The sequence below is a fragment of the Chiloscyllium plagiosum genome, chromosome 16 (assembly GCF_004010195.1).
Source record: "Chiloscyllium plagiosum isolate BGI_BamShark_2017 chromosome 16, ASM401019v2, whole genome shotgun sequence".
Classification (NCBI taxonomy): Eukaryota; Metazoa; Chordata; class Chondrichthyes; order Orectolobiformes; family Hemiscylliidae; genus Chiloscyllium; species Chiloscyllium plagiosum.
This window is the reverse complement of record NC_057725.1, coordinates 1778494-1795883: the sequence shown is the minus strand read 5'-3', so window position 1 is coordinate 1795883 and position 17390 is coordinate 1778494. Positions and strand designations below refer to the sequence as shown.

General features: G+C 41.7%; 1 protein-coding gene across 10 annotated transcripts in view; it reads left to right on the top strand.

Moving 5' to 3' along the window:
- Window positions 1-17390, top strand: part of ano1a (anoctamin 1, calcium activated chloride channel a) — a 238286-nt gene that overhangs the window by 119492 nt on the left and 101404 nt on the right. For all 10 annotated transcript variants that reach the window (XM_043705340.1, XM_043705348.1, XM_043705346.1 and 7 more), the window contains 2 exons: window positions 2384-2518; window positions 6439-6599. In XM_043705340.1, the coding sequence (XP_043561275.1) occupies window positions 2384-2518; window positions 6439-6599 (296 nt within the window). The remainder of the gene's footprint in view (window positions 1-2383; window positions 2519-6438; window positions 6600-17390) is intronic.

The following is a 17390-nucleotide window of genomic DNA, read 5'->3' as shown; positions in this document are numbered from 1 at the left end:
CAACAACTCCCCACACTTGTCCCCTTGCTCATGTCCATCAGTCAGTACTGATGAGTAAAGGGGACAGTGGAATAGGCTAACGTTCCTGAGGAAACCTTTGTATCTTTCCTGATTTCATAATTCTTACTGCTACTCCATGAGTAATTCCTGTCAGTTGCCATGAAATTACTAATGGCTACATTAGCCTGTCACCCCTATTCTCATTGTCCCCTCATCCTCCCACCCCAGGGAGCTATGAAGAGACACTGAGCTCGATAGTTTGAGACTCTTCTGCCCTTGGCCATCTGTTATCTGTTGTGAAAGTAAACTGCATTCTGTATGGTTTCCTCAGTGCTATGTGGAGTGCTGGAATCAATTTAATGAGCCTGTGCACTGAAGGTTGAGTTCAAATTTAGCGTTTGAATCCCAAGTTTGGGAAAGTGAAAATGACATGCAAGAAGTCATTAGGGTGAGTCTTTCTGGACCACCAGAGAAATGTGTTTTCAGGCTATTGCAGCAGCTAAAATCTGTTTAAATGTAAATGGTTAAAGCAAAATAACCTAGTTCCACAGTCATTGAAGATGAAGCTGAGCAAATTTTAACATCAGAATCATCTGTATGGAAACTGAGGCCATTAAGCCCCTTGAGCCTATTTCACTGCTGGCTTGAATCATGGAGGATCTGTGACTTCATTGGTCCATCTTGGTTCTGTGATTCTGCATTTTTGTCAGTGTTAATCAATTAATCTAGCTTCACAGCTTTTGTCAGGAATTTTTTTTTAAGATTAGATTACTTACAGTGTGGAAACAGGCCCTTCGGCCCAAAAAGTCCACACGGCCCCGCCGAAGCGCAACCCACCCATACCCCTACATGTACCCCTTACCTAACACTACGGGCAATTTAGCATGGCCAATTCACCTGGCCTGCACATCTTTGTGACTGTGGGAGGAAACCGGAGCACCCGGAGGAAACCGCGCTGTGAGGCAGCAGTGCTAACCACTGTGCCACCGTGCCGCCCACCAATCTGTATTTCAGTTCCATCCAGTCTGTCTGATCCTGAACACCTTGGCTTTAACCTTAAGTGAGGTCACTAGAAGGAGCCAGAATAAGAGAGCCTTTCTCTTGTCATTCCATTCCTTTGATCATCTTTAGATCTTTCCATTAGACCCCTCTATAATCGGCTACATTCATTCTAAATCTATTCACCCTGTCCTTGTCATTTATCCCGGGCACTACTCTGCACCTCCGTGTCCCAGGGCATGATTTCTTGCTGCGGTTTGGAGTCTGGTCTCACTTAGAGTAACTCCTGGAATGGCTTCAACCAGAGCTTATTACAATTGTAACGTGGTATCGTCTCTTTTGTGAATTTTGTTGATTCAGTAATGTTTTAAATTATCATTTTGCCATCCATTTGTTTTTTTTAAAAATAATTTTTGTACTTAAGTCCCTAACTTTCCCTCTCATCCACAGTTCCTAGCTCCTACCCAGTTTAATTTTTAAAAAAAATCAGATACATTATCTTTGAGTCCAAGATGGATAGCATCCAAGGAGCAGGAGAATCAACTTTTCAGGCATGAGCCCTTCTTCAGGAAAGAAGGGCTCATGCCTGAAATGTCGATTCTCCTGCTCCTTGGATGCTGCCTGGCCTGCTGCGCTTTTCCAGCAACACATTTTCAGCTCTGATCTCCAGCATCTGCAGTCCTCCCTTTCTCCTCCAAGATGGATGGCCTGTTATCTCATGCAATGAACCTAGCAGACCATTTTGTTTTGCTAATTACTTGCTGTTTGTGTGTGTGATCTCCCAGAGCTTACTGTACAATCTCATGATGCAGTAAAAGGATTGATCAGCAATATCTAACTCATGCCAAAGTTTAGATGATCCCCTCGAGTGAATTTTCTTTTGAAGGACTTTTTGAAACTTCGCTTCACTGGTTGCATATTCCTATTAAATGGCTAAATTCTGAAAATAGCTATGTTTGATCACAAGAATTCACTGGTTAGTCCTCTCCTGTTTCTGCACTTGGGCAATCGATCTGGTTGGGAGTCCCAGAGTGTCGTCCCTTTGTATGGCTGTGCCACTTTCTCAATTGGATGTGATGTGAAGGTGTCTTTTACTAACACAGATCCTTGGATGGAGTCTGACTGCGGTCAGATGGCGTGAAGAAGCTTAATTGGTGAGTCACGGGTGTTGAGCGCTTTGAAGTTTTTCCCACCTGGCTTTTGAAAGGTTATAGAGAAGACATCACAGTACAACAAATGGAGAGAGGGGAATGTGTCATTCAACAGACATATAGTTTTAAAAAGAAACACAACTTTCATTTGAGGATTGCATCTTTATTCTATTTACATTAATGATCGTTTGGAAACAACTGAGATTTTCAAATGAACAGATGATCTCTTTCAGGAAGTACTTTGGTGAGAAGATTGCCTTCTACTTTGCCTGGCTTGGAGTCTACACACAGTTACTGATCCCAGCATCCACTGTTGGGGTCATTGTCTTCCTGTATGGCTGTGCAACTGTTGATTACAACATTCCCAGGTATTGTTAGAGCAATTTCATTCTTACTCTACATGACTGTGTGTATATTATTTTTAGCTGGATACTTCAATCCAGACTTCAATGTATTTTTGTTTGAAAGCACCCTATTAAAAGTCTTCCTGGAGAGCTGTCATCATAACACCAGGAATTACGAACTGGTTCTTCCTTGTGACGGCAAACAATCTGAGCCCATTTGTGTTAGCAAATCTCCAGGATCTGACACTTTTTTGTGCACATTTGTAATGTGTGTCTTTGTAACTAAAAATTGATAAACGTAGCTGATTTCCAGTTCTATCCTGCCTCCCTGAAACAGTACTTGGCCTCTGGCTGAAACATTGCAAAGGTAAGGTTGCCATGGTCCCAGATGACCAAAAGGTTGCGCTCCATTAGACCAAGCAAGACAACTGATGGTGGCTTAACCTCCAGGTCACCATGCCTCTGGCGAGGGTGAGGGTGGGTGGGAGTGAGGGGAGTGGGGAGAGGGGGTCAGGGGGGAGGTTGAGAAGGAGTGTCCTTCGTGATAACCTCCGCCAATGTGCAATTTGAACTATCACGTTGGCCTCATTCTGCATTGCAAGCTAGCTACCTAAGCTGATTTTATTTTTATCCTGTTTCTTTTGATTTCATACAATACCACCTTAATTACTGGAATGGATTTTAAAATGAGGGCATTCCTGGAAGGAAAGCCAGGAGTTGGAAAGCCGTTTAGTCAGGTATAAAGTATTCCTCGTGTCCATAGTTGTTATGAAACCACCTTTTTAAATGCATTAATTTAAAATGTAAATTTCTTTTGTGGAGTTGAGATGTGACAGTGAGTCTACACTGGGATCAGGTTGAATCTTTACAAGGCCTGAGTACTGAAAAGTTTCCTGTTGACTATCAGATCTGTTTTCCATAATCTGAGGATGTTTTAACCCAGTTTCTACACTGCTCAGATCTACAGCAGAAAACGGTTCCCTACGTAGTAAAAGTTACCATAAATGACTGCTCCCTTGGTTTGTCTGAAGCATTTTGAAAGGTCACATTGAATAACTGTTTGAAAAACAGTCGGAATGTCAAAGCAACACTGTAGTACCTGACTTGAAGCCATTGAGGGTGAGGTTTTTTTAAAAAAAAGTTTATTCACTGGGTATTGTTATCATGAACCCAATCACAGGGGTTCACCAAATACATCATGATTGATTTTTGGAAAAGAAATGCTCTATTTTTGATATTTGACTAGAAATGTTTCATGTTGAATCGTTTTTTATTTGATGAAAAGTGTCTATGTTAGATACTAGTAACTTGGGAATATTTATCCAGTTTATTAATCTCTTTCATTCTTCTAGATATTTTAAGTTTCTGTTTGTTTGATTCTTTATCTATTGTACACTAGTTGTTTCACCATATTACCTAGAGAATAGTCTCCTTCAGTGTCGCAATCAGTTACACTCAATGATGTGATTACCTCCAGTTGCACAGTCGTGTTTTTAGATGGTGTAGCATTTTTTAATCCTGTGCCAGTGCAATTGATAACTGATCAATAACATGAAAATTTCTGAGTGAAGAAATAAATAATCCAGCGTTATATAGGTCATAGGATTAAACTGGAAAGATAAAGAAATGAAATTCTCAGACTGAGATTGAAGTGGCTGCCCAGCAGGAACGTGATGGTAATTCCATAAAAGTTTGTGGGTGTTGATACCAGCCCCACAGCTAGTAGCACTCAGTTCATAGTGAATTTCAAGGAGGTGAATCACTTTGGAGGCTGTGCAGACCTCCAAGTCAGATCAATTTACAACAGGATATGGCACCCAAAGATCATATCCTGATAATAGGGAAGGCAATGGCATGGTGATATTATCGCTGGACTGTTAATCCCGAGACCTAGGTAATGTTCTGGGAACCAGATGTGAATCCCGTCATGGCAGGTGGTGGAATTTGAATTGAGTCTTATGGTGACCCATGAATCCATTGCTGATTATCAGTACATCTGTGTCTCTAAGGTCCTTCAGGAAAGGAAAGCGATCAAAGAAAATTACAGCACAGGAACAGGCCATTCGGCCATCCAGGCCTACGCCAATCCAGATCCTCTATCTAAACCTGTCACCTATTTTCTAAGGATCTGTGACCCTCTGCTCCCTGCCCATTCATGTATCTGTCTAGATATGTCTTCAATGAAGCTACCATGCCTGCCTTGACCACCTCCGCTGGCAACGTGTTTCAGGCACCCACACCCTCTGTGTAAAGAACTCTCCATGTATATCTCCCCTAAACTTTCCCCTCTCACCTTGAACTTGTGACCCCTAGTAATTGAGTCCCCCATTCGGGTGGGTGGGTTTGGAGGAGGAGGAGGGAAGAGAGAGCCTCTTGCTATCCAACCTGTCTATACCTCTGTTTTGTAAACTTCTATCAGGTTCCCTCTCAACCTTATCTTTCTAATGAAAGTAATCCTCATCTACTCAACCTCTCTCTTCATAGCTAACGCTTTCCATACCAGGCAACATCCTGGTGAACCACCTCTGCACCCTCTCCAAAACATCCACATCCTTTTGGTAATGTGGTGACCAGAACTGTATGCAGTATTCCAAATGTGGCTGAACCAAAGTCCAATACAACTGTAACATGACCTGCCAACTCTTATACTCAATACCCTGTCCGATGAAGGAAAGCATGCCACATGCCACCTTGACCACTCTATTGACCTGCGTTGCCACCTTCAGGGTACGATGGATCTGAACACCCATATCTCTCTGTACATCATTTCTCCCCAGGCCTTTTCCACTTACTGTATAGTTCACTCTGGAATTGCATCTTCAAAATACATTATCTCGCATTTAACTGGATTGAACTCCATCTGTCATTTCAGTCTATCTATATTCTGCTGCATTCTGACAGTTCCCTTCACTATCTGCTACTCCACCAATCTTAGTGTCAGCTGTAAACTTGCTAATGAGGCAACTGACACCTTCCTCCAGATCATTTATGTGTATCACAAACAACAGTGGTGCCAGCACAGGTCACAGGTCTCCGTTTTGAGAAACTCCCTTCCACCACTACTGTCTCCTGTTGCCCAGCCAGTTCTCTAACCATCCAGCTAGTACACCCTGGACCCTGTGAGACTTCACTTTTCCATCAGCCTACCATGGGGAACCTTATCAAAAGCCTTACTGAAGTCCATGTATATGACCTATGAAACTATGGTCCTACCCAATCTGACCTATGTGATTCCACACCCATAGCAATGTGGTTGACTCATAACTGCCCTCTGGGCAATTAGGGATGGGTAATAAATGCTACCAAGCCAATGATGCCATCATCCTGTGAATGAATAAAAAAGTAATTTAGAGACCAAATTGGTTCAAGTGAGCATCATGCAGGATTCTCTATTACAGGGACAAAAAAGCAGGATGCTTCTCTCTGGAATGTTAACTCTGTTTCTCTCTCCACATTTGTTGCCAGACCTGAATTTCTCCAGCAGATTGTTTGTTTTTTGTTTCAGATTTTGAGCATCTGTTTTTTGATTTATTCTAGTGTCCTCTGTCTTAGTGTAGGGTTGGTGTGTTCACCCAGCCCTACAAACCTAGCCTGGACTATTGCAGTTACCTTCCCTTTGCAGACTATAACTCCCGTACCCAGGGAGGCACAGCCCACCCTGAATAGTCTGTCACTTTGTCTGACTGATACTGGAACCACTGGGATCTGGGGAGTTTGCAGTACAATTGATGGATTCTTCAACTGAATCCTGAGGGCCGTTGGTGGTTACCCTGGACCCAGCTCTCATTTATCAAGTCCACCTCTTGGATTGTTGCCATGAATGAATCCAGCAATCCTTACCTTGAACGTGTCCACTGAATCTTTTCATGATGATTGCATGACTGTTTTATTTCTTGGTGAACCTCAGTGAGATAACCTGTGTGCTGTCCTTCCCTGTCCTGTAGCATGGAGATGTGTAATGAACGTACCAACATCACAATGTGCCCTCTGTGTGACAAAACGTGCAGTTACTGGAAGCTGAGCTCAATCTGCGCCACAGCCCGAGCGAGTCACCTGTTCGATAATCCTGCAACTGTTTTCTATTCGATTTTTATGGCATTGTGGGGTAAGGAACCTTATCTAATCTTATCCATTTTTACAATCAGATGTAATACAAAATGCCAGGAAATAATTTTGATAAATAAGAGATTATCCAATTGCACAGTTTATCATTGCAGCTGTTGAATTTAAGACAAAAATTACAAAAGAAAGCCAGACAAACCCCAGTTTAAAGGGCAGGTCAGTGTGGCACTGTCATCGCCTCCTGAAAGAACCTTCCCAGTGGACTCTAATCTGCTGGTGAATGAAAAACCGGATGGACGTCGTGTTGTACTTGGATCCCAAATTATATACAAACTGAAAGTGGGCTGGTGAGTGGGAAGTACATCTGGATGAAGGGGGGGAGGGACAACTCTGGATTGGCTGTCGCCTTTCCCCAGTCATGGGAGTCCAGTTCAGGGCCCAAAGTCCAATCTTAACTTCCATCACCCATTGCTCAATAAAACCTTCACGTGATCACTTAAAGATCTCTTCACATCTAGACCACAACTAACTCTGTACCCAGCTGTTAAAAGCAGTGGCATTCTTGCCCATCGGCAATATGGAATAGCCAGTTGGAGTTTGTTTGGGCATGGTGGGGGTGCGTTAGGGGCTACTGATGGTGGCCTTGCCCCATTCCCTAATTGGGATGATCTGGTGCATGGATGTGGAAGGTTGGCTACTAAGGGCCACTCCCTGTACCTCTGCAGCCCCCACCCACCCTACGGTTTCACTCCTTCAAACCCAACCTGAAACCTCCTTCCCCCAACTTGGCTTTTGCTCCTAAATCTCTGCATTACTGTACCACCTGCAGCCCAGCCTCTGATTGGCCAGCTGATTCAGACATACTGAGACATCATTGTCCCAAGATGTAAACAGAGATTGACTGGGTCACCACTCGGCTACCCAATAAAATCCAGCAGGATCCCCATTTGTGGGGGGAGCTGGGGGATAGAGTGCCCTCATATTGTGATATCGCCACACTTATCTCTACCTACTCCTGTTGCTAATTCCTATTTTTGTATCTTTGATTTCAAACTCTAATTTGTTACTGTAAACTATGAACTAACTTGACCTTCCTGGGGATCCAGGTTTTACTTCCTGGCCTTCTGAATAGCTACCATTGACCATCCTCGCTGTTTTCTAACCTCTAATGAAACAAGCTGTCCTTTCTGCTGCCTGCCCCTGACTGAGTAGCTTCTTCTCTTCTGTTCATTAAAAGGCTGTTAATAAGGTGTTTTATAGAAATGGGGACCTGTTGTATAGAATACATTACCCAGACTCTTGGAATTATTTTGGTGCAGAAAGATGCCATTCTGCCCATCCTGCCTGCTCTGGTCCCAGTACCAACAGCCAATGTGTCCTTCACCCTGCACACCATTTCTTGCCAAGCAATCAGCCCTTGTCTACCCTCTTTGTCAATTCTCCATTGGAGCTGATCGAGAAAGGCATTTAGAAAATAAATTGCCCATTGATTATTCTTTTGATTTTTCTAGTTTTATTTTTCCTCCCAGAATTAAGATAACTATGCAGGGAATAATGGACCATGCTTGCTATCCCTCCTTTTATATCTTGTTAGCTAACTATCAACCCTAATGTTAAATGGTAGTTATTGTTCTAGCTAGTGATCTGTGCTGAGCACCTCATGAGCAATGTACCAGCAAGTACTAAAATGTAGCTTTCAAACTCTGTAATCATCCTAAACCTTTCAAAGTAACTAGTAAATAAATAGTTTATAATATATTGGTACGGAACATATCTAACCTCTGATACATGGTTTTCTAATGAATTATTAATCTATACAAACCTACAAGGATGTAGCCAAAGTAGATGATCTGACTCTTCAAACCTGTTCCATATTTAATAAGATTGTGGCTAATCTATTTGTTTCAGAATCCACGATCCCATCTTGTTCCCAATCACCACCTTTTTCCCTGTCTCCATTGTCCTCTCAGGCAGAGGTGCACAGTTGTACATTCCACACACCACCTCCGCTCCCCCCCCCCCCCCCCCCCCCCCCCCCAAAGGGAGTAGAATTCCCCTCATGGCTGCCCTAAAATAGTGACTTCTAATTTTAAAACCACGTCCCCATTTTAGGCCTTGCCTATGAGAGAAAGTGGTAGTGAGCTGCTGCCTTGAACTGCCACTGTTTATCTGCTGCAGATTTTGACCCACAATGCCCTTCAGGAGAGAATTTCAGGATTTTTGACCCTGTGACAATGAAGGAATAGCTACATATTTCCAAGTCAGGATAATGAGTTGCTTAGAGGAGAACTTGCAGGTACTGGTATTCCCATGTATCTGCTGCCCTTGTCCTCCTAAGTGGTTGTGGGTTTGAAAGATGCTGGGCTAGAGAGGGCTGGGAGAACTTCTGCAGTGCATCTTGTCGATGGTGTATATACTGTTGCCACTGAGTGCTATTGGTGCAGGGAATGGTTGCTTGTGGATGTGGTGCCAGAAAAGCAAGCTGTTTTGACCTGGATGGTGTCAAGTTTCTTGAGTGTTGTTGGAGCTGAACCCATCCAGGCAAGTGGGGGGTATTCCATCACACTCCTGATTTGTGCCTTGTAGATGGTGGACAGGCTTCGGGGAGTCAGGAGGAGAGTTACTCACTGTAGGAAAATATGCTCCATTGATGCCCATTATGGTTTAATCCGAATTGCAATTCAGTGTAATTCTTCAATAGTAAACAGTTGGAACATAAAACTCAGACGGTTTTTTAGTTTTATTTTGTCATGCTGCTGAAGCAATTTTGTGCACAGGACCAACATTTTCTCTACATTGGCTAGATGCTTTCTCACACTCACTATGCATGCTCAGAATGGTATTTTAGTTCAATGGCTACGATATGGCTGTTAGTACATGGAGTTATTTCAGCATGATGGTGAAGAAAATAAAATAAATAAAACCCATTGTGCACAGCCTGTGGAAGCAATCAATCCTAACGGACTCGAACCACCCGTTGACTCTCCTGGGAGAAATTATTTTCATGTAAATATTCCCTGATTCCCAAAGGTAATCAAAAACATTTCCAGGATATTTCGCCATTCCCCCACATCACCAGAATCCAGTCTTGGCTGACTGCCCCTCAGCTCTTATTTCCACAGCTGACCCCTGCACCCAAGCAAAAGACACAGCCTGAACTGTTCAGACACAATTGTATCTGGTCTATTATCTGCCCATTAAAGAGACTGGTATTTGTACATTGCATTGTGATATTTTAACTGATGTGTGGCTTACCCTTGGAGCAATGATCAAATCTTCCTTTCCAGATGTGTTGGTGTAAGCACTTGGATCTTATTCCATAAAGTTTCATTTAAAAAAGTGTTATTTTCAATGTTGGATCTTATTAGAAAAGGATGAAATAAAGGTTTAGTTTACTATGTTTGTGTGAGCAATCTCGATCAGCTATCGAACATCCTGAACCAAAGGAGTGTGAAGACATATAATGTTGAACAGAGTTTGAATTGAAATCCCTCTTGTTTTTGTGTAACTGTGGCCATAAAAATTAGATCATTTTGTTTAGAAAGCAGATTTCTAGGAAATAAATATGATTTTATATCCTGCCTTTCACTCATCTTGGGCCAACACCTTGTCTTTACGGCCATAAAGAACTCCTTTTGGCAGTGTCAGTACTCCTGTAATGATAGAAGAAAACAAATGCTATTTCTTTAAAGGATAAAGGCATGTTAATGACCTGTAGTTGAACTATATCTAATATCTTTTTACAACATATTTAGAATTGTAAAGTCCTACAGAACAGAAGAGGCCCTTCAGCCCATCAAATCTGCGCTGACTAAAAATATTAATTCTACATGGGTCCCACTTTCCCACGCTAGACCCATAGCCTTGAATATTATGACACAAGTGCTTTTAATAGTTGTGGTTTCCCTCCTTGATCATCTTCCCAGGCCGTGCATTCCAGATTCTCACTGCCCTCTGGATGAAAATGTTTTTCCTCCAATCCCCTCTAACCCTCCTGCCTTTCACCTTAAAAGTATTTCCCCTTGATTTTGAACTTTCAACCAAGGGGAACAGCTGCTTTCTGTCCATGCCCCTGATCATCTTGTACACCTTTCTCGAATTCCCCTGCTCAACCTTCTCTGCAACAAGATAAACAGCCTGAGCTGATCCAGCCTCGCTCCATCCCAGTCATCCTGGTGAATCTCTACTGCACCCCCCTCCAGAATAAACAAATACAAAAGATGTGTATTTAAGATTTAAAGGCTATATGGTTTCACCTTCAATCACTTTAATATTTGTCAGTAGCCTGAACTTTCTATCAATATCAGTCTGTTTCCCACTTTAACTGCCCTTTCCCTGAGTGAACTCTTCCTCTTGAGAGGACACTGAAACGTTACCCAGACTGCTCTGGGACTGTAGTTACATGGAGCCCAGACCACCCAATGGCAGGTTTCCTTGCCAAAAGGATGTTTGTGCACCATGTGGATGTTTTACAATAACCATTGATTGCTTCATGAGATAAAAGCAAAATGCTGAAGAAACTCAGCAGGTCTGGCAGCATCTGTAGAGAGAGAAACAGAGTTAATGTTTTGACTCTGATATGAGGAGTCACACTGAAATGGAAACTTTAACCCCATTTCTCACTCCACAGACACTGCCAGACCTGCTAAAGTTTTCCAGAGTTTTCAGGTTTTATTGCAGATCTCAGCACCTGCATTATTTTAAACAATTATAGTTTCATGATGCTAGGGTTTCAATCCCAGTCTGGGTAAGGGGAAGTGTGTGTGTATTGGGTGGTACACATACTGCTATTTGTATGTGATTATCTGGGAGAGCAAATGGAGCTAGTTATTTTAAGTGAGTAACTAAAATGTAAGTCAGACACTGTTGTTTAGCATGTGCTCTCACTGTTGTGGGCATATAGTCTGAGAGATGTACAGCACAGAAACAAACCCTTCAGTCCAACTTGTCCATGTTGACCAGATAAAATAAATTAATCTAGTCCCATTTGCCAGCATTTGGCCCATATCCCTCTTAAACCCTTTCTGCTCATACCCATCCAGATGCCTTTTAAATGTTGTAATTGTAACAGCCTCCTCCACTTCCAATGGCACCTCATTCCATACTCACGCCACCCTCTATGAAAATGTTGCCCCTTAGGCCCCTTTTTAATTTTTTCCCATCTTGCCTTGAACCTATGCCCTCTAGGTTTGGGCTTCCCTACGTTGGGGAAAAGGCCTTGACTATTTATCCTATCCATGCCCCCTCATGATTTTATTAACCTTTATAAGGTCGCCCCTCTGATGCGCCAGGGAAAACACCTCCATAGCTCTCCATAGCACACTCCATAGCACAAACCCTCCAACCCTGGCAGCATTCTTGTAAATCTTTTCTGAACCATGTGTGCTTTAATTTCTTTGGTTGATAAATATGGTAAGATGAGAAATGGAATGAGTTTTTCATTGTGTTGATCACTTCATTTATTTGATGACATCAGTAAATGTACAGCTAAGTCTGTCTTTAGCTACTGAAATTACAATGAAATGGTCCATATCACCATATCCACCCTTGGTTCATCTCCAGGGCTTGTATTGTACAATTGTATTCTAGAATGGCAGCATTTAGTAGTCTAACAGGTATTGCTCCATTGGTAAGAATTTATTTTACTGATGCCTAATCTTCAAAGTTAATGTAACTCTAAGAGTAATAGAGCAATTGAAGTTGTGCTTGCTTTTTTAAAACAAAAATTCATTAGACAAACTGTCATGTTGGCTGCTTTTCAATTGGTCAAAGACATATACATTAAAATGTTTGCACTTTAAAGACTATAAGAAACAGGAAAAGCAGTGGGACAATTGGCCCTTTTGAGCCTGCTCTGCCTCTCAGTAGGATTGTGACTGATCTGATGTTTCTCAAATCCACTTCCTGTCCTTTCCCTGTAACCCTTAATTCCCCAACTGATCCAGAATGTCTTAGCCTTAAATAAACACAAGGACTCTGCCCCCACAGCTGTCTTTGATAAGGAGTTCCAAAAAGAGACAACCCTCAGAAGAAATTCCTCTGTCTTAAATTGGTGCCCCTTTATTCCGAGACAGTGCCCTCTGGTCCATGAGGGGAAGCATCCTCTTAGCATTGACCCTGTCAAGGTCCTTAAGAATCTGATATGTTTTAAAGAGATCACCTCTCATTCTTTTGAACTTCAGTGAGTAGACTCCCAATCTCTTTAGCAAAAGCTAAAGACCTGTATCTCTGAGATCATTATATTAGCACTCCGAAGGTGACCATGAACACAATCAGTGCCACGCTGCTGCTGTGTCTCTGTCAGCTTGTAAATGGTTTACAATCAGAACATGGCTACGTTTCTGGTGAAGGCTGCTCCTGAATCTGCATCCACCACCTTGTAAAGACAGGGCTTTCTGGATAATTTGTATTTTGATTTCTTTTTTAAAAAATCCTCCATGTAATCTCTGATTTGATGTGTAAAAATGAGACATCCTTTCCAAATCATTGACCTGAATTGACTTCCTTTCTTTGTAGAGAGGGCACATTCTGTTGATCTTACAACATTGGGTTATACCAATCATTTTCCACGTTACACATACACAAGGGAATGAAAACAGCTGAGATTTTGAGATACCTATGAAATCTAAACGTGTATTATTGAGTCTTTTTAGACAAATGAGATCCTAGTAAATGTGAACCCAAATGATCACGAGCGAGCCAATGTCATTTCTGTTTAAAATAAATTAACAACAGAGGGGGAAAAAAAAACTGGAGGTGTTATATACTCAACCTGATACTGTGGAAGAAAAATATTTTGTGGAGACATTCTTGTTGTGCTTGTTTTGCTTGTCTAGGCTAGCCTCATTCTTACTCTATGGATTTCTCTTCCTGCTCCCTTGTGCACTCGCCCAGCTATTTGGCAAATGTAGAAGAACATCTGTGTCCAAACATTTGTTGAACGGTGTATTATGCTCCTTCTCTGTGGAGTGCACCTGGTACCTGATCGCACTATAGTTTGTTGTGGGATTCCCATTTTGCTTAAAGTAACTGTCCCTTTAGTGTACCTAAAGGAACTTCCCTCATTGGGGGATGCCGTTGTGTTTATGCATTTTCCATATTTTACTTATCATTACTTTTTTATATATAAAATAGCTGTTTTTAAACAGTTACATAACCCCTGCTAGGAATCATTAACTTAACGGAGAAGGATGTCTCAATTAATTGGTGCAGTAGCACAATGAAATAAAACACTTGTCAGAAACAATCTCCTTTACTGTGTCCTCATGTTCCACAGCTCATGTTTCCTGTTCCACTTCTTTCCTCTCGCAGAACTGTTTCCCGTGTGGGTTGGTGAACAAGTGAGTTTGAATCTCTTGAGAGATCAGATGCTGAAGAGAGGTGTTCTCTCTCCACTGGAGGATGTGAAACACAATTAATTTTCTTCAGTAACAAGATATCTGACCTCACTGTGCCTGTGGATTTATCTAAACCTATCTTGGAGCTACAGATTGAGTCTTTGCATTCTGGAGATTCCAAACTGGCGTTTACTTATTTGCCAAAAATCATTTTTGCCTTCCTCACTTGTTTTTACAAAGCTGCCTCTGACCTTTTTAAAACTAATTGTATTGCCATCAATGCTCCAAGACCCCATTGCTCTCATCCGCCTGGTGCTCAGTGCAGTCAGCATTCTGGCGGAGAATCAGCTCAACACTGGCCCCCACCTTTTAAACCTTGGACGTGGATGTGTTTTTGTTAGCAATCTTGGCACATGCATAACCTCCTGCAATATCAGAGTTTTGTCTCCGGGAGGTACAGTCTGAAACTCCCTACCCAAAAGGGTGTTTGAATCAGAAACTCTGGTAAGATTTAAGTAGTATTTAGATATTTGTTTTTTCCAAACCCTACAGAAGTATGGGCCAAGAGCTGGAAGATAGTGATTAGTGAAGTAGGATCTTTCATCAACGTAGGCCAAATGCTTTCCTTTTGTACAGAGTAACATGGCTACAAATGGTCAGATCAGCCATGATCTGGTTGAAGAGCAGAGCTGACTTGATGGGCTGAATGGCCTTCTGCTCCTACATCTTGAGGCCTTTTATGCTGGATCTTGTTTTCCTCTTGCACCCATTGCAGTGGAGTTAATACAGCAGCAAGAGAACTGGCACTCCTTTGAAGGACCACTTCCAAGGGACACTTATCCAAATCTCCCTTTCGTGCAATATGTTCAGGGTCGGTCTTTCACTTTTTGGGGGGGGGATGTTGGGTAGGGTGATGGTGAGGTTTTACTCTGAAATACACAGTTTGATATAAGAGTAATGTGGTGGCTGAAGGTCAGCCATGTTGATCTGGTAGCTGTACGGGCAACAGGCAGGAATGGCCAGCTGCCTTTCTGAAAATCATTGAATTGGCTAGCTACATTTGTGGAGTAATCTATTGGCTTCATTGATACAATTTTTTATTGTTTGTTTTTTGATTCCTTTTCATTTTAAACTGATTTTTCAAATTTGTAAATTATCAAGGTATTGAAATCTATTTTCTGGATCATAGATTTATCCACCTGGATTTGTTGTCCATAATATAACCATATTTCTTGATCTCTGAAATAAGATATGTTAATAGAAGTATTTCTGTCATTATAACTGTGTGGTCTTGAACAATTCACTAAAATAGGTGGTACAGTGAAGATCGTCTGAGTACAACAGGACCTTGAATAGATGGACCAATGGACTGAGGAGTGATAGATGGAATTTAATTTTGATAAATGTGTAGTGTTGCATTTTGGGAAGGCACACTAGGGCCTTACCATTAAATGTATAAGTCCTGCCCTGGTGTGCCTTACCAAAATGCAGCACTTCACCACATTTATCTAAATTAAACTCCATCTGTCACTCCTCAGTCTTGCCAAACAGAGACCATGAGGTGCAGTGTATAGTTCCTTGAAAACTTAACTTGAGAGGATGCCTCAAAGATTGGTAAGGATGTTGCTGGGATTGGAGAGTTTGTTATACAGAGGCTGAATAGGCTGGGTCTGTTTTCCCTGGATCGTTTAAGACTGAGGGATGACCTTGTAGGAGTTTATAAAATCATGAGCATGGATAGGGTAAATAGCTAAGATCTTTTTCCCAGGATTGGGGAGTCCAAAACCAGACGGCATGGGTTTACGGTGAGAGGGGAAAGATTTAAAAATGACCTGAGGGGTAACTTGTTCATGCAGAGGGTGGTGTGTGTTTGGGATGGGTAATTACAATGTTTAAAAGGCAACTGTCTGGATATGTGAACAGGGACGGTTTAGAGTGATATGGGCCTAATGCTGGCAAATGGGACTACGTCAGATTGGGGTGTCTGATCATGTGAACAAGTTGAACGGAAGGGACTGTTTCTGTGCTGTATGACTACTTAGTTAGCCTCATGATTAGTTCAGTTGGTTAGGTGATTGGTTTGTGATGTCAACAGTGTAGGTTCAATTCCTGCACTGACTGAGGTTACCATGAAGGGCTCCCCTTCTCAACCCTTCTCGCCTGAGGCATGGTGACCCTCGGATTAAACACCAAACTCCAATGAGAGAGCAGCTCTGTGGTCTGGCAAGGCCATGGCAACTTTATCCGAACTTTTCAACTGTTCGAATTGAGGATAAATGGTAAACTCGGGCAGTGTATGTTTACATTTGAAATAAACTAATTTATTGAGAGCTTGGAGCCCCACCAGTAATGCTAGTTTAACCTTGATCCGAACATGATTCTCCACATTCAATAAATTAAAATGTAAGTCAGCGAGGTTCTGGTACGGAGAACAAATTATCTTGTAAGATCTACAGAAATAGATTGCCAGGGAGCGTTGGTTTGTTTTAACAAAATATACTTTTTTTTTTGGAAGTAAACTATGATTAGGTTAGGATGATTTATGGAGAATCTATTTGACAATGGAAAGAAACACAGCTGCTTTACTTTCAGTATCAAAATCCAAATCTTATCAATACCTGTAGATATTTAAAACTTCTTATTCCAGCTGTGTCAAGACTAAAGCATGAATTATATATGTATATTTTATACTTGCAAAGTCATTGGCATTGTAATACTGAGTACAGTAGAATTGAATGGCACATGGAGAAAAGAGACGAGATGATTTCCTACAAACATGAAAACTTGCCCCATTCTAAATTGAGCAATATCAGTAAGAAAACAGAAATCAGTGTTTCTGATCTAAAATTGTGTGGGAGAACAAAGTTTTAAGTTTTTCCTGGATGTTGAGCTTTGGCAAGGCCAATGTTTAATGTCCATTCTAATAGCTTTTGAAAAGCTGGTGGTGAGCTAACTTGATCCATCTGGTGCTGTTAAGGAGGGAGCTGCAGAATGTTTTGACCCAGTGACAGGGGGACTACAATACATTGCCAAGTCGGAGTAGTGTGTGAAGTGTGGGTTGTGGTATTGCCACGTGTCTGCTATCCATATTCTTCTACATGGCCAAGATTGTGAATTTGGGAAGGCTCATAACCAGTTATCTTTTGTTCAAATGCATGTCTATTGAAAGTGAACTCTCATCAGTGAATGCTGTGGGGGTAATTGCAGAAACTGTAACTTTAGAAATACCAGTGGATGCAATGGCCTAGTCATCTTGTTGCTAAACTAAGAATTCAGAGGCCAGATAATGATCTGGGTTTGAATCCCACCACAGCAGATGGGTAGAATTTGAATTTAGTTTTTAAAAATCTGACATTAAAAGAATAAGATGATTGAAACCATTGAGTTATCCCAGGCTGACCTGATTCACTGAGGTAAAAACAATGACTGCAGATGCTGGAAACCAGATTCTGGATTAGTGGTGCTGGAAGAGCACAGCAGTTCAGGCAGCATCAGAG